A 26,192-nucleotide genomic window follows, 5' to 3' on the forward strand; every position below is an offset into this window, starting at 1 on the left:
CAGGACTGTAGGAGCACAGGGAGCAGGGAGGGCTCGGCTCCCGGGATGCGTGAGATGCCTGCGAGCAGCAGCCGGCAGGACCCTGAGCGCCGCTCTGCGCACTCAGCTCCCATTAGCTTCGCTGTGCTGCCCCCTTTCCAGCTACCCAGGCTGTCAGAGCTTTGGGCACGGCAAATAAAGTGCAGGAAAAACAGATGTTGTTGTAGGCAAAGAGCAGTCTTCTGGCACAGATAGCGGGCAAGAGTCCTTAAAATGGTGCATAAATGAGCTTGGTAATCTGACAACACTGACGAGTTTTTCAGCCAGCTGCTATACAGGATCCTTATCTATCAGAAGCTCATGCCAATCTGCTAGGGGAAGTTTAATTAATACAAATCTTGTAATTGAATTGTTCTGAAATGAGTATCGACATTAGGGATGCCTGATTTAGCAGTGAACTGAGATCATGGGACCTCATTTCCAATCACGCTGTTGAGGTTTTTTTCCTGCTTGTGTCTCATCTTGCAGGAGCATATGCTGTGTGCTTGACCATGTAAAAAGGATGTGCTATTCCCAAGGAGCAATTAAAGGTATGTACAGTTGGTGGGATCTGAGCCCAGAGTGGTAAACATAGCAGCTGGGATCTAGCAAGAATCTGAGGGCTTTGAATGGAAATCAAACTTGACCAAACCCTTGAGAATAACTGTCTTTGGACCATTCCTATTTTGTAGATTAGAAAGGTGAAATTTGAGAAGGGGAATATGAGCACAGGATCCCAACTTGATCCCACAAAACCTTATTGCTCATGGGAAAGGACACTAGAAAGAAGGAGGAGCTGTTTGAAGTTCAACCATAAAATCAGGATTTCCCAGGTGCCCATCAGCTTCCTTGTTAACTTACACATCACCTTTTGTACTGCCCTGCCCACCTGGAATGACCGGGTAATGCAAGGCTTCTGCACTGGTTGTTGCACACATCTGTGTAAAAGGAGGAAGGGGCAGAGAACAATATGGGATTCTACCCCCATTTTTAGAACTGATGAGAAGCAAGCCCTGTGGGACAGGAGCTGCACCAATAGGTGCTTCACTGTCTGCCCTTAGGGGAGGATAAGCAATAACCCCCTTTGGTGCTGTGTTAAGAGGTAGCAGTGGGAGAAAGAGCACCAGATGGGGTTCAGTTCTTGGCACTGAGCTTGTTTATCCTGTTAGCCCTATCTCTCAGAGCATCATTCACTTTGTCCCCAGACACATGGTCTTATGATAATTTCTGTAATTCTATTAGTGTGGAGGAAATAGGCTTTACTGTCCATTTGAATTTATTTCCTTTTTTTTTTCCAGAGAACTCAGCTGCTTGGTCTTTTAGCTTAACCCGTTGTGGATACTTTTGGTTTTGCATTTCCAGAGCATTGAGGCTAAATGTTTTCCCTTTCTGTCTCCTTGCTATAAGCAGCACTATAACTGAGAATTTTGTTTGTTCTTTTTAATCCCAACTAGAAATGAGCTAAAGCTTCAAAGATCAAACCATAATTGGTGTTCCTCAAAAGTCAGTGTTTAACCTGAATAATTTGGAAACACTGATCTGGAGAGGAAGCGAAGAGCCATAGCATCAAGAAATACAGATATTTTAGCTTAATTTGCCTAGTTACTGAAATTTTCAGTGGTGTTTGTATGGCACAGATACTTTGTTTCTAACATCCTGTGCTGTATCTCCTGGTGAAATCAGCTCAGAATTGTGGTAGAATTATTTTTATGGCTGGGGAGGGTAATGTGATGAGAACACGTCACCATGACTGCACTGCAGAACTACACAGAAGAAGAATTTGTATGGGTAGGGGGAAGCTGCTCTACCCAGGAACATCTGCAGTAACAACCTATGCAGCCTTTGTTCTTAAGTAAACATGCTGCTATTAGAGGGGTTTTGCTTTGTTAAGATCAAATCTTAATCAACTCAGGTGATGAAGAAAAGAACATTTTCCCACGTTTGGTCTGGGGTATTGATGCTCCCAGTTGTTCCCAGTTTGCTGTGGCTACAGGGCTGCAGAGAGAGTCCCCAGTAAACTCATCTGGTGCAGGTGGTGAGTGGTGGTGTTGGAATTTCTACATGTTCAGATGGAAGGTAAGATTGGTTCAGGATTAAAGAGTTTTGTAATGGTAGGGAATGGAGAGAAACCAAACAGAGGTTTTTCCTCACTGGAAGGGAAGCAAAGACTGGTTGCACACTACCATTGAAAAAACAATTTTAGTGTAAAATACATTTTGAATGTTCAAGTTTATTTTGTTCAGTGAGCTGGGACATTATCATATTCATATTTGCCTGCAAGAAGACATTTTTTATATTTCCTTTTCTCCAGTCTTTTAGTTTTAAAATCTTGCCAAAAAATAAAAGCGGAAAACCCTGTAATTCTTTGACAAGTTAAACTGGGAGCAGTTCTATCTATAACGTAGGTGGTGCTGCTGAGGGTTAGGCAAAAATAGGATTTGCCAATTGGAAAATGCAGTTTTAAGAGGTTGGATTTTTCAGAATTTTAGGACTTTGAGTGAAATTTTTCGTTCTGAAGTTTGATATGGATTAAATTATATCTGGAAATGCTAAAGATACAGAGGTGGTTCCCAAGAACATAAGTAGGAAAGAGTATATTTTTCACTCATGATTAAAAAGGAGTAAGGTGGCCACAGTGTATGAAAAGCACCAGAGCCCACCATTTCCTGGACGAGGAGCTCGGGTTCTGCAGGGATCTCCCTGGGGCCAGCAATGTGCCTCTTGAAAGCTTTTTCTGGGTATGTCAAGTCTGAGGATTTCATCTGCCTGGGCTCTGCGATAGCTGCTAACTGAGCTGCCAAATCCTTTCTAAAACTTTTGTCCGTGCTGAGGATAATTCAGCTGAAGGCTGCAGTTACAGAGCCAAGCATTATCAGTCTTTACTGCTCATAGAGATAAGGCCAGTTCTGAGATGGGAGCACCTGGGGCCTCATTTCAGATGCATTCGGGCAGTGAGGGGGAGGATAAGAGGGAGACAGGGAGGGTAAGAGGGAGAAGGGTAGGAGGGTAAGAGTGGGACAGAGCCCAAAGTGCTGTTGATGCTGGGTGAAAACAATAGAAAGGGGTCTGCAGCTGCTTTGCTGCGTCCATAGCTGCTTGGCTGGGTGAGTCTCTCTCCCTCCTGCCCTGAAGGACTGTGCAGCAGCTCCTGCAGCCTTTAAGTCTGCACTGCCTCTTTCAGATTCCCTGTTCTGCGTTATTTTGATATTTAAAGGGCTTTCACCTTTACACTGCCTGCACAGTGCTGGCAGCTTCTCTGGCTTCCCTGTGCCTTCTCTGTAAGCAGAAAGGGCTGTTCAGCAGCTGGGGCAGCGTGTGCACCTGTGGTTGGGATGTAACCTAACATACAGCAGCATCTCCTTGCTTGGGGAAGGCAGCCCGCTGCTCCCGGGGCTGTTCCTGCCCCATCTCACCTCACAGCTGCTGTTACAGGTGCCTGCAGAGGAGCAGCTCTACCCTCTAGGTCCGAAAAGGAGAAGGAAACGTTTGAGGCGGGGAAAGCCCGTGTGACCCATTTAAACTTTACACCACCCACCAGTCACCATGGGAGACGGCCAGGGGGCTGCCCCCTCTGTGAGAGGAGGATATGGTGACCCCAGGGTGTGCTGCATCACTAGGGCAGGCAGTCCCACAGTTATCCCTCGCCTCCCTGCCCCGCCCGTGTCAGGGACACAGTGCTTAGAGGAGGGGGAATGGAAGGGAGGGTGACAGTGTGAACCCTTCCTTCTTCTAACGTGGGGTTGGAGACAGCCTCACCCACCCCACTTGTGATACTTTTCCCCATCTTCTCAGAGTGCCGGGCACCCGGCCCTGCTGAAGTGCTCGGGCCCCTGGGGAGCCCTCCCAGGCCTCAGGGACGGGGGGGTGGGCAGGAGGGAATGCAGCCCTGCAGCTGCTCGGCACAGCTAAATCTATGTCCTTATCTGAGGCTGCCTGGGAATGGCAATCTAGGCAGAACTGCAGCTTGGTCTTAATGAAGGCAAGTAGGGCTGGAACCGTCTTCAGCTGTGGCTCGTTGAAGAACACAGGTTTAGGTGTCAACTACTCCCCTTGGGACAGGCGAGCCTCAAATCCCCTTCACAAGTAATAGTGGATTTCAAGTTTGTTCGCCAGGCATTAGCTGTACTTACCAGTGGTGATACAATTGTTGTGTGTCCTCACAGCGCCCCAAGGAAAAACTGAGACTGGTTTAACTTGAAAAGTGACGGGAGCCCACTTCTGTTTTTGCAGGTTACCTGGAACAAACTGTGGTGGGATTGTCCTGGGATGGGGGTCTAGGGCCTCAATCTGTCCTTTGCCAAAGACTTTAACACTCTACGTGCTTCCCTAGCTGGTTTGTTGAAGGTTATACTTAAATCCACATTAAAATCTCTCCAGAAAACACGCAGGCCTGTGTGTGCTCACGTGTCCTCTCATTCTTGCTGCCTTTCTCCGTTGCTTTCCTGTGCTTGTAGCCTTCGACTCAGTAAAGTGTGTTTGTGCCCCAGACACATGAGCTGTTAAACTTGCAGGAAATTTGAGGACTAAATCTATATAAAGGAAAAATTTATGTTTTATTTATATTTCATCACCAAACTGAGTATTATATACATGTTTGTTTATCATACATTAATTTGGCCTTTGTTGATCCATTGGCTACCAGAGATGGCAAGGTGAGAAACTTTTCAGTGGTTACCTCAGAAAATATTTCTGTTTTTCAGTTCAGATGTATCAAACCTACTTGCAAAGCTCTTTATAAATCAGACACAAATAATTTTGATGCATTTGAAGGAAGTAAATTTCACAGCAGTACCTTCTTTGTAATAGGGAAATTGCAGTATTCTAAGGAAAGAAAATATCCTTCCTAAGACAATATATTTAAAATGCATAATAATAATAAGAATACTAAGAATAAGAATATGATTATGATGATGATGCCAGGATGACGTACAATAAAAATCTTTCACTGTAATGTTCAGACTTCAAATAATTGAAAAAAGGGCACTGGACTCACTAAAAAAAACCCCAGTTTTCTCTTTGCTTTACTTTTTTCCTATCCCAGTAAGTCAAGTTCTACTTTCCTTTTCTCTACTCTAAGGGATGTAAGTGTAACTCACTTGGCACCTCTGTGGAGTTAACAAAGGGGAACTGAGAGCAGAATGAGACCAAACGTCTGTGTAAGTATTGACAATTTTAAATAGCTAAGGGTTTATGGCAGCAGTGTGGTTTTGAAAAAGTGGTTGCAGAAATAATCCAACAGTCCCTAGGACACAAACAAGGACAAATATCCAGAGAAACAGCCTGTCCACTACCATGGCAACATACTTCCAATCTTCAATGACCTGGAAGAAAAAGCCAATTAAATATATTAGTAATTTGTCATATTCTTTTGGTCTTCCTCTTGCTAATGCTAAGGTTTTCTGAATCAAAATAAAAGGGAACTGATCTCGAGGTTCAGGGAATAAACTGGCTTTAGACTTGGTTAAGGGATTTTTCTCCTACAACCTGTCTGAGCAGTGGAGAAAAATACAGTAAATATTTCTTAGCTTTCTTAGATACATCAGATACTGAGTGTGGCTGCCTAGTGTGGTGCCAGCCCTGAAGGACCCACACTATAATCCAATTAAGGAATTTTTTTCTTCAATTTCAGTTTGTAAATTCTATTAATCTCAGTGGGCAAAAATAGATGGTGTTTACTGTTGTTAAACAAGGTTAGCTTCAGAATTATTTTCTTATCAGCAGTCAGTCATCTTATTCATGGGGTTTAATGCAGGTTAATACTGTTGCTTTCATTAAAATCCCTTTTTGCCCTGCATGTTTTCTGTGAAAGTCATGGCCTTAGATTCTGTCTCAGACCGAAATGACCAGCTAGGCTATTTTTGTAAAGGGGAAAGATATCAATCTTCATTTGCATTGCAGGAATAATTTTTCCTCTCTCATTGATTCTAGTTGCACAGGGGATGTCTTCACATCAGTGACTTTATCATCCTTGTCAGTTGAATCATGTCTGATATTAGACCATTACATATTTTTCCTTCGGTGCACACTTTTAACTCCCACTGCTGCTAATGGGAATTGAATGCTTCTGCAGTCAGACCATATAAATGTACATGAACAGTTGTTATCAGACCGTTGTGATGAGGGAAGGAAGCAGAGAACAAAGTTATGAATCTGGAAAAATTATACGTAATATCAGAGTGATATTTCCACTATGTGAAAAGCAGTAAGTGGATTTTCAATATATAAAATGCTCTTGAAAATTGTTCTTACTATCAAGTGAAAGCTTTGTAGATCCTTTAGTGTGCAACACATCCTTGCAAGAATTTCTGAGCTGTTAGAAAACCTTTTCCCGCACTATGAAGTCGGCTTCTGTTCAGTCAGTTTCAATGTTTACAAGCTCATGTCTAATGTCAATAGCTGAACTTCTTTATTTATACTGACAGTAATTTCAGTTAATAGAAAACATTAACTACTCAGCAGCATGCTTCTCTAGGGACTGCTGCAAGATCAGAAACCAGACTTTATTTAATCTGCTTGGCTGAGGGAGGGGAAGCACAGCAGGAATGGAGAGCCTGGAGTCTCCCTGTGGTCTGGATTAGAGAGAGGACAGTGGTAGTAGGTATGAGGATGATTTTTCCCAACTGTGGGCGCTTGTCTAAAAAAAAGCCTGTGACCCACCTGAATTTTCCAAGCATTATTCACAGTGTTTCTATCAGCTCTATTGTGCTAGCTGGTGGCCTGTGAGTAGGGCAGGGGAACAGAGCAGCAGCACGGCTTAAATAAAGTATTTCTCCTAACCAGTAATGAGTCTGGTGTATATATAAATAATGAAAGAAGTGTCAGCTCTGCTGAGGTTTTTAATCCTACCCATGGTGCTTGCCATATACAGACAGCTGTCTTAGTCTAGAGAGGGTGCTTGCAGAGGGCTTCTACCAATTTTGCTAAATCCTCCTGCTGTGCTTGGTTAGGTAAATGAATGCATGAGCTGCAGGTACGTTGTTTCTGACGAACTTGGCCTGGGCAGGGATCGAATCACAGTCTTACTGATTCACCATGGTGAAAAATATTCTATTTCTAACCTGGAACTGAATATTGTTTTCTTCCCCTGCCAATCACCATTTGAATGTGACAAGAAAGCTTTTTTAAGAGTGTTTCATGACTTACTGGGCAATCAGCAAACTCTTTTTGTATAAATAGCCATGTTATTTATCAGGAGGGTATTTGAAGTTATCAAATTGCTGTTCATAATTGGCATAAATTATTTCCTCTTATGTGCTGTATCTAGAATCTCTCTAAAATCTTGACAATAGCTGGAGAGTTCAAATATGCTTTCTGAGGAATAGCATGTTACCGAGGAGGACAGAAGATGAAGTTTGGAAGGACAGGGATTTCTCATTTTTACTTACACTCTGGTCGTTGTCATCGCTTTTCATGTGCTCTGCTATAAAACTGACTCCATCAATTGCTTCTTGCACTTCAGGAGAAAATTTCGCACCTGTTCTTAACCTAAAATCTCGATGACTGCTGACATTGTCAGGTGTCTCAGAGACTTTCATATCATATCTTTTGGCAGAAACTGTATTCAAAAAATAAGTAGAGTTCTTGTAGAAGTCAGATGGCTCCATACAAGGATTCTCTGCTTTTGTCTTTTTGCATTTGCATGGCTTTTGCCGTGGAGAATTATTTTCTGGGCGCTTCATGAACAGATAGGCCGGGAGTCTTTCAAGGAAAACCAGCTTTACCCAAGGGGGCATAGTGTGAGTACTTGGAGATCTGTGGTGGACATTGAGCACACAGACACTGGTAACTATTGAGAAGGTCACCAACACCATTGTAAACATGAGATACTTCCCAATCAGTGGAACATCTAGAGATGTTGGAGGGACAATTTTGGAGATGAGCAGCAGGAACACAGTCAAGGCAAGCAACACAGATATGCATAAAGTCATTTTTTCACCACAGTCTGAAGGTAAGTAGAATACTAGGATGGCTAAGGATGTAATTAGCACACAGGGAATGATAAGGTTGATGGTATAAAAAAGCGGTTTCCTTTTAATAATGAAGTCATATGTCACATCGACATAATTGGGGTCCAGAGGGTTTACAGTCCTTCTTCCTGGGAGTGCTACAATGTCCCACTCTCCGCTTGGTGTGAAGTCGTCCATGCTCGCCATGGAAGTCTTGAGCACCATATCAATTTCTGTGTGGTCGTACGTCCAGGACCGGAACTTGAGGGTGCAGTTTTGTTGGTCAAATGGGAAATGCTTCACCTCAATCTTGCAGGCACTCTTGTAAATGGCTGGTGGCAACCAGAGAATGCTTCCATTGTTCTTTACAATGGCATTTGTGTACAGCGAGACTTCGTACGTGCCGTCCGCGCTAATGAGAGGAGAGAAGAAAAAGGGGGCAAAGTGATAAAATATTAGGAGGAAAAATGTAGATCAAAACAGAAAAGGTCTGACATTCTTGATCTTGTGGGCCCAAGTTGTTCTGAGAATCAAAGTTTAGTAATACTATTATTCTGAAATCTGTGCTGTAGGGAGCTATAACTTGATAAGGAGATCAATGTATGCATTTCTCCCAGTCAGAGAGTTGATTTTTGATCCAATACTTACAGATAAAAAAAGTTATAAAATCATTATTCAATACCAAATACACACCTCTGTTTCATCCAAAGAAATACATGTATTTTGTAAATGTTTGCTCAAGTAATTAAAGTTTCCTACATCTCTGAAGCTAAGCAAAAATGAGACCATCCCATGTGAAAATAGAGGTACCTTTGATCTCTGCTAAGAACACAGAGCAACACTCCTAAATGACTTGGACAGGGAAATAAGGATGAGCAGCATTAGTTAGAAAAGCAGGGAGAGTGTAGGCAGAGGAAATGTAATTATGTGGCTTATAATGTATTGCAGAACAGACAAGCCACGGCGTTCTTAGTGCCCACAAATAATCTGGGTTTTGTATCTCTTCCAGCTGCTGAACTTCCACCAGGAGAGTCTTCCATGTTCTGATGGGCCCTTTAACTTAGGGAAAAGTTGATTGTCAGTCAGAAGTATCTTCTCCTGCCCAATAGTCTGGGCCAACAAGGTGGGGCTGTTTAAGCCATTAAGTATCCCGAGGTAGTGTTTGTTGACAAGGCATCATGGAAAATAGTTATTTCAGTGCTAAGGGTGATTTTTTTTTTCCTAAGCAGGGAAATGCTACAAATATCTGAGGCTTGGCACATGTGTCTGAATCAGTTACATTTGATTTTGGAAAGGGCTCACCTGGGTGAGGCAATGAGTGCCTGGCACTGAGCTGAGACCTTTGCAGCTAATTCATGCAGACAGTGAAACGACCAGATGTGGGAATGAGTGGCTACAGCCACTAATAGGGGTCATTAGTTCATTGCCAATAAAACAGCTATCTTTTGAGAAATGAATTGTATATTAGTTCTGACATATCTGCACTCCCTGAGTTAGCTTTGCCATCGTGCCATGCCATGTGCTGGCTAGAATCCTGGGATGGGAGTGTGTGAGTTCTGGTGCTGACTGCCCAGTCTCAGTGGTGGGAAGAGGCTGGGCTGCACTCCCAGAGCCCTGTGCACAGGCCACAGACAGAGCTGTGGGGACATGCTTTGTGTTTTCCTGAGCACCTCAAACTGACTGATGCCCGTGAAACTCTGCTCCAGCAGCAGGAAGTTACATGGAGCTGTCTTTAGCTAAAATTTAATTGAAGCTTTGTACTAATGTAGAAATCCAATACAGTGAGGCTTGTTCCTGTGCATTTAAGAAACCTTTTGAAATGATTCCTTTCTATTTTTGCAAACTATTAAATGGTATCACTTGGCCAGTAGCAAAGAGAAGCAGAGGGAGAGGCACAATTTACCAGAACAAGCTTTGAGCAGGCAGAGTACATCCTAATCCACTGGCTGAATTATTTTGTGACTAATACATTAGATTTAAGTGTTCATCAAATCTGGTTTCCAGTAGTAGGATTCCAAGGACTTAACTCAGTTATATATAAACTTCCTGGGTTTCCCATCTGTAATGTTCATAAATCATCATGTGTTCATGAATTCATTGGTTTTCGAAGTATCATAAAAGTATTAATTTTGATTATTTAAAAAAAAAAGTTTATCATCCACTTCAAGGTTTTGCTAGAGACTTAAACCAAAGCAAAACACAATTGTCAGTTAGCTGTTTGTTTGAAAGAGGAACTGAAGTATGATATTTTATACTCAGTACTATAAAGCAACAGGGTCAAATGTTGACAGATTTATTATGTATTCATAAAATGTTTTTTTTTTTCAATGCTTTATGAAAGTGGAATATAATTTGGTTTTCTACATGAATATAAACTGGAGTTATGGTATGTGTGAACTTTAGAACCCAGATTTGTGTCCTGGGGTCTGTGGTGGAAGAAGGAGATAAAACTATCTCAGCCCCTAAGATGTCTGATAGGATTCCAGATGTTTTCTTGCAACTGCAATTGTACCTACAATTTATTCTTTCCATACAGTCTATTTTCATATAAATCTGTCTCAGTTGTGAGCCTTGTCGTGGATCCTCTGCTGTAATTGCTCACGCTGCAGACATCTTCCAGCTCTGCTGGAATTTCTTTAACCAGAGCACTGATGTTACTAAAATTATCTTTGATCCCAGTAGGCCAGTCAGATACACTTGCTACTCTCTAAAAGTGACAAAATTCAGTTTTAAAATTTTACCAGACCTACTTCATTGTTTCTGATGCTTGTTCCTTGGTTAAAATTTTGTTCATTGTCTGCGTAAACTACACCAGTTTTACTTACTTATTGTAAAGCACAATGTCTGGCAACCAGATGTGTTTTGCAGGTATTCTCAGCTTATTTATTCCTTCGTAGTCAGAGGGCTTCCAAGCCAGCCGATAATCAATCCACTCCTAAGAGAAGAATTGTACAGTAGTGATGGGAGTGTCCAGACCAGCACTAACAAAACAATTGTGTGATGGAGTGAAAGCAGTTGTATTTGTGGTTTGCAAGAGCCATTTCTCTGTGGGCTTGTTACCTGGTTCAGCCAGACGTTTGTAGTCATGATCTGCTCCCGTTCATTCTGCAGGGAAAAAACAGAGACAAAAACTGGCCTCTAAAATGTTTCACTTTATTGCAGTAATAAGATTTATTCAGTGGGTTTTTGAGCATGATTTTGTCTAGTGTATTTCAAGACAAACATTTCTCTGAGGTATGATGGCCAATCTTGTACACATACTGATGATAGTAACCTCATAAATGTAGAATTCCAAATGCCCTTTAACAGGAACAGTTATGGCAGGAGTGAGTGTAGGTATTTGGAAAGAATGACCAGCACCTCACTGAGCTGGTTTCCTCCCCCACCCCACCCCACTTCTCCACCTTTGATTTGAAACGGGAGGGACAGTTGACCATCAGGGAGGCCTACATGAGGTTGTGTGAGGTTGGTGTAAGGTTTGCCATGTAATCTCTCAGCTGGCAGACTCTGCTTCATGAACTGCTGTCCCTGGAGAGCAGTCCAGAAGAGAAACCTCTCTGTGGAAGATCTGTCAGGAGGATTTCTGCAGGAAAATGAGTTAATTCTCTGATCCTGAAGATGCTTGAGATTGTTGGAGCCTACAAGATGCCTAATTTTGTTCTGCTCGAGGAGTGAGGCTATAGAGGGATAGGGACTGAGCTGTGCTGGTCTTGGTCTTTGCCCATTCATCCACCTTGCTTAGGCTGTTGATCACCAGGGCCTCTGGAGCAAGACACCTCCCTTTTTATGCCCAGTATCTGCAGTCTGAGGGGACACTGTGCTCGTGGTGGTAGTGCAGGATGTAAGGAGGCCTGTCTGTGTCCAGATGGAGTTCCCCAGGAGAGAGAGCACTAAACTAGAATCATCTGGTGTACGTGGCACTGAATCCTGCGGGTATATGCATATACCTCTGTGTGTATCTATATATATTGTATCCAGCCTGCATGGGTGTATGAAGCCTCAGCTGTTTGTACAGTTTCCCTTACATTCCAACAGAGTCTTTCTCGTTTCATCTTGAATTTCAGAATATAAATTCTTTATGTGTCTAGAAGTTTGCAGCAGTCCAGTCACTAGTCCTTACACAAATTCTGACAGGGAGGCAGTCATCTGTATCTTCTGTCATCCAGGCAGAGCAGCAGAGTTGAAAGCCCCAGTTCAGGAAATTATTCCCACTTATATACTGGCTCTCATTCCCACTGCAGTTACTGTTAACCTCTCTTAGTAAAGATGTGTTTATACCTTGGAATAACTGTCAAACACATACTGACCTTGTGGGTGAAAGTGTCTTTTAGACCCACTGAAGTTGCTTTCCTGAGGATTATTTTAACCATGTTAAGCTATTCCAGCCAGAACTAATGTGCGTTTTTCTTTTCAACATTCCAGTGTTCTTTATTAATATGCCTGATATGTCATGTGATTTGGATGTGGCTTTGTAGCTTTTTTCCAGGCCATTGAACCACTTCAGCAGAAGATGGATTACCATTCCACTGACAGTGGGTAGTGTGCACATTGCTGCTGTGCACTGTCCAGGACAGGTCCTGACCTGGGGTAACTTACAGTAGCTGTCCTGAAATCAGTGGAATGATTTTTGAATTTTAGATAGATGGAATTCTGTTGAATGAAGATCTGGCCCCCGTCCTTCAGTGCTTAGGCATAGACTGATTTCCCCATTGTAGCTCCATTGTGAGGTATAAAACCAGTAAATTGCTTGTGTGGGCTCTGCCTATTGATAGTGTTACACAAATGAGAAAAGAGCAGAGATGTAGCAATACCAGTGTAGCTATTAATTAGTGTTGTGCAGGTAGTATTGAATGTAAAGGCATGGCCTAATTGGAACTTACCACACTGATGAGCTGTGCCAGGGAAACCTGCAGTTCTATGGATACCAGCTGGGAGGAGTTGACGGCTGGTCGAATTAACTTATTGTATCTGTCAGGACTCAGTAGGTGGTTCATTAATTTCTCTTCAGCATCTGCTGCCATGCTTCCTGCAAAGCATCACAAAACAGGATTATGGAAGGGAGACTAAAGTGACATGATGTAGGGCTCACAGAATATCCGTGCATCAGATCATCTTTAGGAAATAATGACAGCTTTTGATTTTCTAAAGACTTGTGTGAACAGGAGGATATGGTGCTCGCACTGGTGTCTGTTCTGCTGAAGTTGACTGTCTTTCACAGAGCACAGATCAAAGCAGATCCCTTTCAGGGTTTTTTGCAATAAGATGTGAAACTCAAATTGGTAGATACTTTTGGGATTACACTCAGAAATAGAAACTGGGAACAGAGCACCCTCTTAATGGCAGGGGAAGAATTATTCTGTGATCCCAAGGGAGGGGTCCAGCTGTGACTTCTCTCTTCAGTGCTGTAGGAGACAGAGTTGCAGGTACACATACAAATGTAAAGACTCTGCTTTATGTAGAGAAAACCAGGGAATAAACTTTAGGAGTCATAAAGGGTGTTTTAATGACTGGGGACTCTCTGGTAGCTAGTGATGTTTCTGTTTCAAAATTTGAAAACCCAAGGCAGTATGTTAGACTTTATGTGGAAGTAAAACCTGGTTTGTGGACTAGCACAAATATGGTAAATCTTTGCCAAAGCTGGAGTCCAGTGACTACAAAATACAGTACCTACAGGTTACTATCAAACAAGCCTGAACATTCCCTGTGGGGCAAGAGCAGCTTCTGGCACAACCCCAGGGTCGTTTATTCTGTTCTCATGTTCTTTGTGTGCTTTTTAAAGTCATCCCAGTGCACTTTCAAACCACTGTTGACCACCTGACCATGCTGATGAGCAAGGTCCTGTAACGTCCTGCCAACAGAACTGAGCCAGAGACATTGTGCTCTGTGTTGGGCAGGTCTGTGTTGTGATGCTGATGAAATTACTGTGTTAGTGAAAGCAAGTTCCAATACAATGGAAAGAATACCTCTTCCATAGGAAAAAAATCACCTAATTCAGCTCACCTAATTCACCTCTAGACATTGCAAAAATGAGGGTAGTGTCCTTACAGCATACACGCTTCATTATTTCCCAGAGCAATTTCACTCAGTAAAAAAACGCTAGCCATGCAAGTATTTTAAATCTGTGGTACATTAATTTGTTCTGGGTTTTTTTTTTTTTTGCTGTAGCATATCCATGAAATCTGGGGAAAGGCAGACACCAAAAGGCCAGGATCAAATAAGCAGCCAAAGTTTGTCTGCGTGTCTAGAAGGTGCCACATTTCCTTGTGAAGTGGGATGCAAGTTGATAGGCTGAACAAGTCTCTCTTTAAACTTGAAATTCTTCTGAATCCAAGTGGGGTTAAAAAAATACCCTAAGACCTTCTTGTTTCTGATCCAGTGAGAAAGTGGAGTGAGGTAAAAAGAAAGATTATCAAACAGAGATTTCACATTTAAGAACAACTTCTACTCAAACTCTGTGGAAAGGCTGAGGTAAACACCAGGCTTGATTTAATTCTTCTAAGACCAGCATGGGCTATGGCCTGGTAGCCCGAATTCTTCACCTATACTTAACTATAACATGGTTCTTCAGAATAGGTTTTTAAATCCTTTCCAGGGCATTTGGGAAAACAAATTACATGAATGTATCTGTGTTTGTTGGGTCAGTTTTTTGGGGTTTTTTTTGATTTGCACTTGCTTTGTACCTTCCTGCAAGTCATTATAAAAGCCCTATATCACATGATATTTTAATATGACATTTATTCTCAATACAAAGTGCCTAATCAAAAGCTTATCAAGAGTTAGAGCTATGCTGAGTCTTGCTAAGCTTCAGATTCTGGGGTGGTTTTCTTGTGTATAGCAATCAAAGAAAAGCTAAATTTGATACTGTGCAGAAAAGAGGGCCAGGTTCTAGGAGTGAATCTTCTTGTGGTTATAAGGATAGGTTAGAAGTCCTGTGGTAGTTTAAAAGAGAATCCTTGTTAAAGTTTTTTTATTGTGTTCTTTGGCGGAGCTTTATGTTGGGTTTGTTTATAGTAGATTTTTTTTTGTTGCATATGTAAGTGATGTAAACATATGGCTATAATTCAAAGAGAAATAAATCGTCAGTTGGTTTGTTTCATTCAGTGGTCACTGAATACTGTTAGCAAAGATGTGAGTTCTTGGTTGAATTGTTAACTATGTTTTCACTGCATTGCTGCCTTTGTGGATATTCCTGCACAAAGAGTATTTGCTGAACAAGGAGTAAGGAGTAGGAACTGTAGAATATTTGCAGAAAACTAATTCTGGATATGTAATTAGTTTTTACTCTGAAACCTGCTTTTAGCAATCACAGTCGCCTGGTCTGCAAATCCAAACATGGTGTGGGGTCTGCATGTCTGATGAGAACAGCTCAGATTTCCGAATACTGACTGTTAATAAACTTTATGTGGATTAATGACAAACCATGACTTTAATTATAAAAAATATTTATTCAACAATGATTCCTTTTGAGAAATTATTACCTGTTCTTAGTGAAGGCATTCTTTCACCGGGGATAATCCTTTATAAAATTCCAGCCTTTGTAACTTAGTAATCAGAAATAAAGGGGCTGCTCTGTCTCATACACCACTAGATGTCATCCCTGCACTGCCTTAAAACTTGTTAAAACCAACCTCTCTGTAAATACTGGCGAAAACTGAGTGTTTCTTGTCTCATTTTTACAGTCTACTTTCCATTAACAATCTACATATAAGCCAGATGGCAATTAATGGGAACAAAATTACCAGTCATCCAGTTTCATCTTTACGTGCATTGTGTGTCAGTAGCCAGGCCTTTGAAACATCTCTTTTTCCTCTCAGGGTTGGAAGAAATGGAAGTGCAGTTTCCCCCACAAACTGTTTTTTTTTTTTTTTCCAAATAGCAGTAATCACCAGAGATGTTTCAGATGGTAGATTGATGCTTTTAGACAAATTATTTTAACAACAATGATCCTAATTTGGGAGTGGAGTATCTTTGTGTACTGAAAGCAGTAATAAATAAAGCCCATTGGGGTGGATCCTGAGCTGGGGAAATTATTTTAGCTCCACTGAACACGCTACACATCTGCTCTGTGACAAGGAGAGCAATCACCACATAACTTGCAGTACACATTCCTCAGTAAGTTTGTTTTCTCTGTGGGACTATGAGCATTAAAAAAAAAATTGCACCAAGATGCTTCCAATTTCACAGCAGAAGAAATTAGACTACAGACTCCATTCACTCTGCTGTGGAGACTTTCCTTTTTACATAGTCTAATTTAAATACAGAAAATGAAATAACTAGACATCCTGTTATGCTGTTTGATTTCAGTGTAAGAACAAATTCGTTGGAGGGATTTCCACAGAAAAGAATAAGGAGCAATGCCAAGAGATACAGGCGAGTTCACTGTTATTACTGTCTACATTTCAAAATGTGACATAAGACACATTTCTAGTGTTTCTCTGAACTCAGTCCTCATAATAAATGTTGAAATAATATTTGTTTAGAAGTAGCACTGTAGCATGTGCTACCTTTTTAATCCTTTACTCTCTCACACATAAGTGACATACCAAGTTCCCCTCTGTAATTAGTAAAGAGCAAGTAAGAAGCAGCAATGAAGCAGTCCCGTTATCTTCTCTGAAATTACTTCATGATGTTGTTACTTCTCAACATGCTCTCAAGCAAAAAGATTTTCCTAACCTCTTAGAAGAACACATGCTGATTTGGAATGTTTTTTGTTCCAATGGAAATAGCAGTGAATTTACTGTATTTGAAAGATTTTTAATTTTTACACTGCAATTAATGCAAATAAAAGGGAAATACTCAGGGGTTTAGAAGTGTATAATTAAAAAACCTAAAGTGGGCCCTCACTTTTGGGTCCTTTTGTTACAGAGCAGATGTTTTCTGAAGTTGCCTTTCAGAGATGGAAGAAATAAACCAGGTGTGGAATGAATAGACAAAAATGGGAAGTGTGTGGTCTGATGATCTTGGTTTAGTTTCAGCCAGTTTCTCTCAGAGCACTTCCGAGGAGCCTCTCCATGGGAAGATGCTCCCCTGCTAAATGCTGCTGTCAGGCTGTTGTGTTGGCTAAAACATATCCAAGAGATCCTGACAGACTGAGGGAAACGTTCTTGTATAAAAGACATAAATATATGGGTTTTGTAGCATATATTTACATATGACAACTTAATTTAAATTGTTTCCATTCTAATTTAAAAAATTTGGAAGTATGAACTTTGCAAAATATAGGAATATGAGAAAATAATGGTAGAAGGATGACATCTGTCATATTTATGGATCATGTCATGGTTCATTTTTTCACCTTCAGCAAAATATGCTGCTTTTCCTATCACAGATGATCCTGGGAGCATCTAAAGGGATGTTATTTAGTCATTATCATTGTCATGTCCTACAGTTTTGTAATTTTATATCCAACCTGTCTGTCCATATTCATCGCAGTGCATGTGCTGGTACCAAACGAGCCCAAAACAATACTAAAATAATTTTATACATCCTCTTAAAGTCAGCAACCTCCCAAGGTGATGGCTACGAATTGTCTGTGAGCTCATGTCACTGCCCTACCTCTCACCCCCAAAAGCTCTCACTGTTCTGAAGCTGCAGGAGAAAGAAAAGGTCACTTACCGTTCAGACAAAAGGAGCCCACCACAAAGAGAACGAGGGTGTACATTTTCCTCGTGGCAGTCAGAAGATGTGGATTACTGTTCTTCAGCTTAGACAGCTGGCAATAGGCTCTGTTGGCAGGGATGCACAGGGAAGAGATGTAAAAGCAAACCTGAATCTTGGAGGTATGAAATGCCTGGAAAGAAACAGACAGTTGGACCTGACAGAAGCGTTCTGCAAAGTGCAATTTTCGTGAGCATAGTGGTCCCTCCCCCTTTGCAGCTGTTTAAAGAGCTTTGTGAAGAGGAAAAGCAAATAAGAAGAGTGAACATAATGTGATAATGTTGAAAAAGAGGAAATGAAAGAGCAAGCTAAGGGACATGATGTGCAAAACACAACTGCTTAATTCTTGCTACTAGATAACATTTAAAAGGCTTTCTGATTAATGAGTGCAGTGGGTGAGAATAGCTGTATGGGAAGAACTGGTTAAACTTTGTGCCATAAAACCTCTTAGTGTCAATAAATTATAGCCCCAGCAGAGGGTTATTTTCTGTGTCAAAAGAGAAACTTTAGTACCTACTGCCAGCCCTTTTCCACTCCAAGGCCCACACATGTGATCTCTTTAAACTGGAGCTCCAAAACTTTTTGGGAGCACCAAGACAGCAACAGAAAATTTGTTGTCATTAGCATCTGACAGGATTTTTAAAAGCCAAAGCAATCTGTGGTGAAGTAGCAGTAGGAGTAAAGACACTCCAGAGGAGCATTAGAGAAATTCTGTGGAATTCATCTTTTAGAGCTAAAGGGTTTAGCAGACTATAGAGTGTCATGTGTTTTGGGACTTGCTATGGGAAGATTTGTGTAGAAGGAGGGGACAAGAAGATCTTATGTGCCCTTTGCAAGCACTGTAGGACAGGCTGAAGTCCATGGATAGAAAAAAAAAAAACAAACCAGCTTTGATCCCTTGTAACTTCTAAACTTTTCTGTACATACATGTAATCAATTTTGTTTAGAGGTGCATTTATTGTACTCATGATATGCAAATATCTCAGATGATAAAATGTTCTGTGGACTATAAAGGGGATCGATGGTTAATGACTTCTGTGTACTCAAAAAAATTCTCAGCAAACGGTTGCCTTATTGTTAAACATAGCAACATTAATGTGCTGGGTTTGCTGCAGATCTTAATTAGTAAATTGAGCCTGGTATCAGGGCTCACCTGATACCAGGTGCAAGTTCCTGCCTGTTATTTTCAGTGGTTTTTTTCTGCTTTCATTGCTGCCTTTTCTCTCTTATTCACTATCCATTAGCTAGAATTGGTTTAAATTGGGACTGTTTAGCCTGGAGAAGAGAAGGCTCTGGGAGACCTTAATGTGGCCTTTGAGTACTTAAAGGGGCTTATAAGAAAGATGAGGACAGATGTTTCAATAGGACAAGGGACAATGTTTTTAAACTAAAAGAAGTGGATTCAGTCTAGGTATAAGGAATTAATTTTTTACAATGAAGATGCTGAAACACTGCAACTGTTTGCCCACAGAATTGGTAGATGGTAGAGGCCCCATCCAAGGAAATAGAGTCAGACTGAATGAGGCTCTGAGCAATTTGGTCTAGTTGAAGACGTCTCTGCTCATTGCAGGGTGGAGTTGGACTAGATGACCGTTAAAAATCCCTTCCAACTGAAATTATTCTATGATTCTGGATAGTGTGGGACCCAGGAGGGATTGTGAATGGTTTCAGTGAGACAAACAGAACAGTTACAGTGAGGAAATCTACTTGACTTTAAAAAAACAGTGCAGTCCTAGTGAGTACCTGTAAATAGACTAACTGCATGAAAATATAACACTATTTCTCTGTTATTCTCATGTTTAATCAACAGCATGTAAAAAGAGACTGTAAAAAATTCTTCCCTTGCAACAGTCAAAAAACCTAGGAGGTGTGTCCCAAGTAAAGTCTTTAACCTGAGCCTTCCACTTTGTGCTTCTCATGGCAGTGTGCTTGTCATGTTCCTTGTCAGAGGGTTGCACATCAGAGACCTTGCTACACTCCTGAGCCTGCTGGGCAAGATTTTCTCTCCTAATGTACAGGGAATTGTTTTCACAGAGCTGAACCTTCAGTTAATAAGGCTGTGTTTGAGCAAAGTACCAGTGTGACGGGGAAGAAAGACTGCATCTGTTTCTCTGTTGTTACGTTCTGATATCTGACCTATTTCTCCCCAAAGGCAAATCTTCCATCTGCCAACCCAGCAGTGGTTGTAGAAGGAACAGATGTGTGACCCCTGAAGTCACTGTGCTTGTACCCTTATGCTGCTTGATGCTTGAGAGCAGTTCAGGGTATAGCAAAGCAGGCTGGGACTGCTTCTCCAAAGCAGTGGGCCCTGAGAGAGCCAAAGGGTCACAGACCATGCACTGATTGCTCCGCTTATCCTGTTGAAGCTGTGGTGGAAGGGAGGAATTACCACAGCTCGTTTTCACAGAACTTCCTTTGCCATCCACTTTCATCCATTCATTCTGATAGAGCACTCAAGGAATTCCTTCATCACTCGTGCTCTGCAATTGTTTTCCCCACAGTGATGCTGCAGGATTCCATTTGTTCATTAAGTTGAGGTGCCGAAATGAAAAGCCTTTTTGGCATACGAGACGTTGTGGATTTGCATGTTAAAGCACTGGGCACGGCAGGGAGCCATCCCCTGAGCTGGCTGGGGTTCCCACGAGGAATGCAAGAGGTTCACGTGTCCCGGGAAACTGGCATCCCCTTCTGTGCATTTATCATGGTGATTTCCAGCTGCCGTTTGCATTAGGAAAGAACCAGCCAGGAATGCTGGAGATTTCAAAGTAGAAGCAACCTAGGGTACAGCTGGCTTCCTTAATGACACAAGTACAAGTACAGGGAGTTTGCTGCAAAAGTAAATGCTTCTGGGTGGAAGGGCACAGTTAGTTTCCAGCAGTTGTGATGCTGAAATGAAGTTTCAGAAAACATAGAACTGACTTAATGTTGCACTAACAGAACAGCTGTCACTTTCTTGTTGAAAATTGCTACAGAAAATGTCAACTAATGGCAATTTTTTTCCCCTAGCCCCTTTTAGGTGTGAAGTTAATGATATCTGCCAAAATCCTGGCTCATGTCATCAGCAGCAAGGCTTACATTGCTTTCTGTTTGGTTGAAAAATTGAGCTTTTTACAGGTAACTTCTGCAAATACGCAAAGGGCTCTGCAGGTAAAATCCTGGTTTTCCCTACTCACCACTAACTAGATGAGCTCATTAGAAGAGCTGTACTGGAGCTAACGTTTTGCATTTCTGGAATTTTTTTCATTACAAGTGCACTTACAGTCCTATTGGAGAAGTGGGATGCCTCAGTGATTCTGGTGCTAATGCTTTTGGGTTAAATTGTACTGCTGCAGCTTCATTTCACAGTGCTGTAGCATAGCCCAGTTTAAAACCTGCAAGGCAAAACAAAACGGTGGCACTGTAGTCCCAGTAACTGTCAGCTGGATGAGCTTATCTAGGTCCTCACAACTGTTAGCAGAAATTAGTGGAAGGGCAAGGGTATGTGGAACATTTAGTCTTCTGTAATCTAAAGCTTTGGAATTTAGTAAGCTTTTTTTGGATTAGTAGATGCTTTATATAGAGAACTGGTTTTCATCCAGAGGCTTACTCTGCAGTGATGGACTGTGTTTATGTGGCTAATCATATCATAAAGTCTGTTTCCTACAGCATTTTTTTGTAGATGCATTTTCCTTCCCAGATGGGTTCTAACCAATTTGTACAGGTATTTGTAATAAGCTGTCTTCAGGCAAGGCAAAACACCATCAAGTTTTTGTAAAGGGTAGTGCAAAACAGCTGTGGAGGATACCAAATGATCAGGTAAATAACACTCCTTCAGGGTTTCAAATGATGATCTATATGTTATCCTATCAGAATCTGCTCCAGCCCCCGAAAATGTTCCAGAGAATTGCCACTCTTAGCACTGGGACAATGTTACTAACAGGAAAATGTTCCAGAGAATTGCCACTCTTAGCACTGGGACAATGTTACTAACAGGAAAATGTTCCAGAGAATTGCCACTCTTAGCACTGGGACAATGTTACTAACAGGAAGGACTCGGTAGCAATGGATGTGATTCCAGCTTTCATGGTTAAAATGCAAATTATTATGGATAAATGAAAAGCCACCTTAGTGCTCTGGAATATTCCTGATGACAGACAAAGTCACTCCTGAAAAACAGTGCTTTCTTTTTTCTGGTTCATTCTGGAAGTTGCTACCATGTACTTTGTGAGCTACAGGTGTGTTGTGCTTGTAGAGTACTTAGGCAATATTAAGCCTCTGTCACTCACTGATTACCTTCAACAACTTCAACCTTCAAAGTGCACAAGTGTAACAAGTCCAGAGTGCTCTACAAAGCAGTGCAGAAGCACCAGATGGAGGTGGTTATGCTATTTTGGAGCTGATATTCTTATTTTTATTAGTCTTCTTTTGCTTCCTCTTGCTTTCTTTGACATTTACTGCACAAAAACCTGCTGAGTGCATTCTTTGAAAACACTGGAAATGAAGCTGTAGCCTTTCTTGCAATGCCTGTATTTTGTATGAAGTTAATTAAAAGGGGCTAAATATTTGCACATCCTTGGCAATATCAGTGTGTTCTATACGCAGCATAAGCATTTTTGCACGCTCTTACTTTCTGAAGTAAAAACTCTAAATGTGGATTCCAGGAGTGGGAAACAATTTCTTAAGTTTATCTATCTTGCTACATTATTCTAAATAAGAAACTGTGCTCGTTTACCTGCCAAATCAGTGTAATTGCTGTGCAATTTCCAGCTTTGGTGTAAAAACAGGGTGTATTACATCTCTTGGTAAAGGTTTATTTGCAAGTTTTTAGTATTCACAGTGTTTTCTAGATTCAGTAGAATTACCCCTTTTAATCCTCATCACTTTCTTTATTATCAAAGTCTAAGAATCAGTTACTAAGGATTTCTTTCCAGCTTTTTCAGTATTTACACCTTTTTACTGAAATATGTGGAAAGCCCTATAGCAAAAACCTACAGCAGTAAACTACCATGGATGTCAAAAATTGTAATGCATATAACATTGCTGTGAAATAGAACATCATTATCCCAAGAGTAAAGAGTAAGCAGCCTGTGCTAAGGCAAATGCACAGTCAACTATGCAGACTGAAAGTTTAGTACCATTTATTGCTGTGTTTTCTGCATGAAGTGGTAAGCTATTGAGAAAAGCTTTACTGTCCACCAAAAGTAGATGCAATGAATAAATCAAACGTGATGTTTTCAAGCTGTTGTGGAATTTATTGTTGCAGAGCCAGACCCGCACATCTGCTTGGACTGTAGAGTGATGTGAGTTTTGCTCATGAGGTTGGCAAATTTTGTACTGGCCAGATTTCTATTAGAAAGGTAACTTTTTTTGGCAGTAAAATGATTTTCCTTCTCAAGGTGCCTCTCTGTGCTGCAGGATGTTAATAGCAATAGATGAGTACATATCTGGTCACCTGGAAAAGCCGGCAGTGCCGTGGTGCAGAACGCATTCACTGCAAAATTGTGAAGAGTTTTACTTGAATTCTAGCCACTGCTCTTCAGTGGGACAGACCTGCCCACTGCTGCCTCCTTCCTTGCTTTCATGTTGGGCCCATGCTGGGGTAGTAATGGCTCTTCTGTACACCGGGCTTTTAGGATGAGACATTGGCATTTGTGGATTAATCTCCTGTTACTGAGATCACTTGTGCGCCAGAAAAAAATAAACTCTCAGCTGTTTGTGGCACAGTGCAAAGATCTCTCTCTTGCACCCATGGTGGAGGAAATCATAACTTCTGTAGCTGCACATCCATTGAATTGGAGAAGGAGGAGAAGAGTGAAGGACAGCTGTACTGTTTGAGCTTGACCTTTTTGTTTAGAACCGCCACATTTCAAAATGAGAAAACAGAAGTAGTGCACTAAAAAAAGAGGGCTTTAGGATACAAGACTGAGAGCCAAAAGACATGGGCTTTGTTCTCAGCTCTCTGAGAACAATGAGTCTCTGGGGCTGTGTTTAAATAAGTACCATCCTTGCTCAGTGCTTCATTTTCCCCAGGTGTAGAGCAAAGATAAGTATTTTCAAATAATTAAATAATGTTTATAAAGGGCTTGGATGGCAAGGAATGAAAAAGAATCATGAAAACACAGGGAAGCTGTGTAGTACTTTGGCTTTCACACTTCTACTACCAAAGAGGCTTTTGCTTTTCTTAATAAGCAAATGAAATGGATACTGGGCTTGTCTGTCATGAAGTTAATTTGGTGTCTCTAAACTGATTAATTAAACGTGTTAAATGTAAAGAAGTATGGCTGGGACAGATTAGCAGGGTATGTGGTTCTGTAAATATGGGAGGCCATTATACATAAAATTTTCAATATGAGAGACTTTCCTCAAGGTCACCTAAAAGTGTTTGGGTACAAGTCAGAATGTTCCTGCTGCACTGTAGAGAAGGATGGAACTGAAACCACTGGTGGAAAAGGTCTCACAGCTGGAGAAGCAGGTACAGCCTTAATTTTTGCCTAGAGAGAAGCTCCAAAATTAGTTCTTTAAATTCAGGGCTTTTGTACCTTCTCAGTTTGGGAAGCAGCAGGCACTGGGAGAATTGGAACGCAGAGGTCTGATGTCAGAGCAGATAGCTGGGAGATGGAACTCTGTGCTGGTTGCAGAGGGTAATGGTGCAGAGCTGGAGTGGCAGCGTAGGCAGGACCTTTTTTAAGTCTGTGCACAGCCAGGTACAGGACAGGAGCAGGGAGTGCCGCCGGTCACGTCGACGGCAAGCACAGAGCTGGCCACAGGGAAGGCAGCCTCGGCAGGGAGGGCTTTCATTCCCATGCCCCGGTCACCAAAGGATCCACAGCCGGCCCAGTGCATCTGCTGCTAGCGAGCCCGGACTCCGCACGCCGGCTCTGCCTTGGGCTGGAGGGGGCAGCGGCGGCTCTCCGTGCGCCAGCCCAGCGCGGGCTGCGGGAAGCAGCGGCCGCGCCCGCTCCTGCGCTCCCTCCGGGGCCGGCAGAGCAGCAGCAGCAGATGGCAACCGAGAGCGCGGCTGCTGCAGCTTGCAGGGCAGCAGTGGAAGCGTAACAAAGGGGACGGAATGCGGGATAATGAACCAACCCCCGGGCCCCGGGTTTGAAAATTCAGTATTTCTACCTCAAGTAACAAAAAAAAAAAAAAAAAATTATAAAGTTAAAATATAAAGTCTGACAACCTGTTGGGGTTTTTTGTGGTTGTATCACTCGGTCTAGTAAAAGATCCTATTACTGCTTGCAAACTTTGCACTGTATAGAACCTGTCATGTAACCACTAGCATTTCCTCTGCCCTTCCTTCAGCTTTGGTATACTAAGGAGAAAGAATAGGAAGCCATTTAAAAAAACACTCTAATTGCATATTCATTGTTTTTCAAAGCTGAAAATAGAGCTCCTTAGTTTGCTAGATAATACCCCAATCTCTGAGTATTACACATCAATATACATTTAATGGAGAGACATGAGTATCTAAACAGAGGCACTTCTAATTGATGGGTTTTTTTTGTAATTTAGAGCAAGAATCCAAACTAAATTTTTAAGCATGTAAAGCTTTTGAAACTCCATCAGTGTCCCAAATTAAAGGGTTTTTTTCTTTTGCCTTACCCATCATACCACCGCAGAATTTGTTATTTCCAAGTCAAAGGAAGCAGTTCCTTCTGTCTCTTCACATTTGGTTTTTGTGAGTTTCTTTAATGCCTCTGGTTCTATCATCTGCACTATGTGGAAAGTAGTGGTTTGTGCTGACATCATCTAACTGCCCTGAAGAAAAAATATGTTGCATATCACCAAGGAAAGGGAAAAATTTATCCATAATTTAGGGCAGTAATGGGGTTTAATTCACAAAGTCTCATAGCCTCTCACATACTGACAGATTCTACTGTCATTAGCGACGTCTTGGGATTGTGTCGTATGGATTTAATCAGTTATGACTGAAAGGAAATCATTACGAGGGCCTCCATTTTGTAACCACTTCTGGGCTTCGTTATCCTTTGTGGCAGTTGTGCTTATGAGAACTCAGGAGACGTTTATTTTTCCAAGCAAGGAAACCCACACAAATGCTTGATATTTGAGGGGGTTGGTGGCAGTGAGGTGCAAAGCTGAATAAAAAGCTGGTTCCTCCTCCCCTGCCGCAAACTCCTGTGACAGCCCAGACTGATGGATGGACATTTGTTGGTTATTTGTAGTTCTTAACCTGCCAGGGCTGTGCTGATGGCAGGGCATGCCAAGCAGGCAGCTGCAGTGCCCAGGGGGGGCACACTCCTCTGCTTCCAGGCCGTGCTGTCCCTGAGCCACACAGAGCTCACCCAGCAGCATCTGGCACCTTATCCTCGCCTTCCATGTGCACCTCCTTGCTTCTGTGGTTTTTCTCAGTGGGTGGAAATCATGGTACATGGCATACCAGGCAGTATGTTGCCTCCAACTTAAGAGACTATGTTTGTGTTTGAAGAGATGAGGCATCTCATTGAGCAGTGAAACATTTGATTCAGCAGGTAACAGATCTGACTCACTGGGTCATTTATTTGTTTCCTAAGTAGTCATATAAAGTGGTTAACAAAGCATCTGGCTTACTTCATGTTCTGTTTTTCTTTTTTT

At 41.7% G+C, this 26,192-nt stretch overlaps 1 protein-coding gene across 1 annotated transcript; it reads right to left on the reverse strand.

Annotated features, from left to right (window-relative positions):
- Positions 1-4,552: 4,552 nt before the first annotated feature.
- On the reverse strand, positions 4,553-24,597 carry CHRNB4 (cholinergic receptor nicotinic beta 4 subunit). Its single transcript, XM_053954598.1, has 8 exons — positions 24,140-24,597; positions 20,881-20,992; positions 17,580-17,754; positions 12,845-12,990; positions 11,025-11,069; positions 10,790-10,899; positions 7,404-8,376; positions 4,553-5,339 (listed from the first exon to the last, which is right to left on the reverse strand). Exons 3-8 carry the CDS (start codon positions 17,623-17,625, stop codon positions 5,199-5,201), a joined length of 1,461 nt encoding a protein of 486 aa, XP_053810573.1. The 5' UTR covers positions 17,626-17,754; positions 20,881-20,992; positions 24,140-24,597; the 3' UTR covers positions 4,553-5,198.
- Positions 24,598-26,192: the final 1,595 nt, after the last annotated feature.

The sequence above is a fragment of the Vidua chalybeata genome, chromosome 13 (assembly GCF_026979565.1).
Source record: "Vidua chalybeata isolate OUT-0048 chromosome 13, bVidCha1 merged haplotype, whole genome shotgun sequence".
NCBI lineage: Eukaryota > Metazoa > Chordata > Aves > Passeriformes > Viduidae > Vidua > Vidua chalybeata.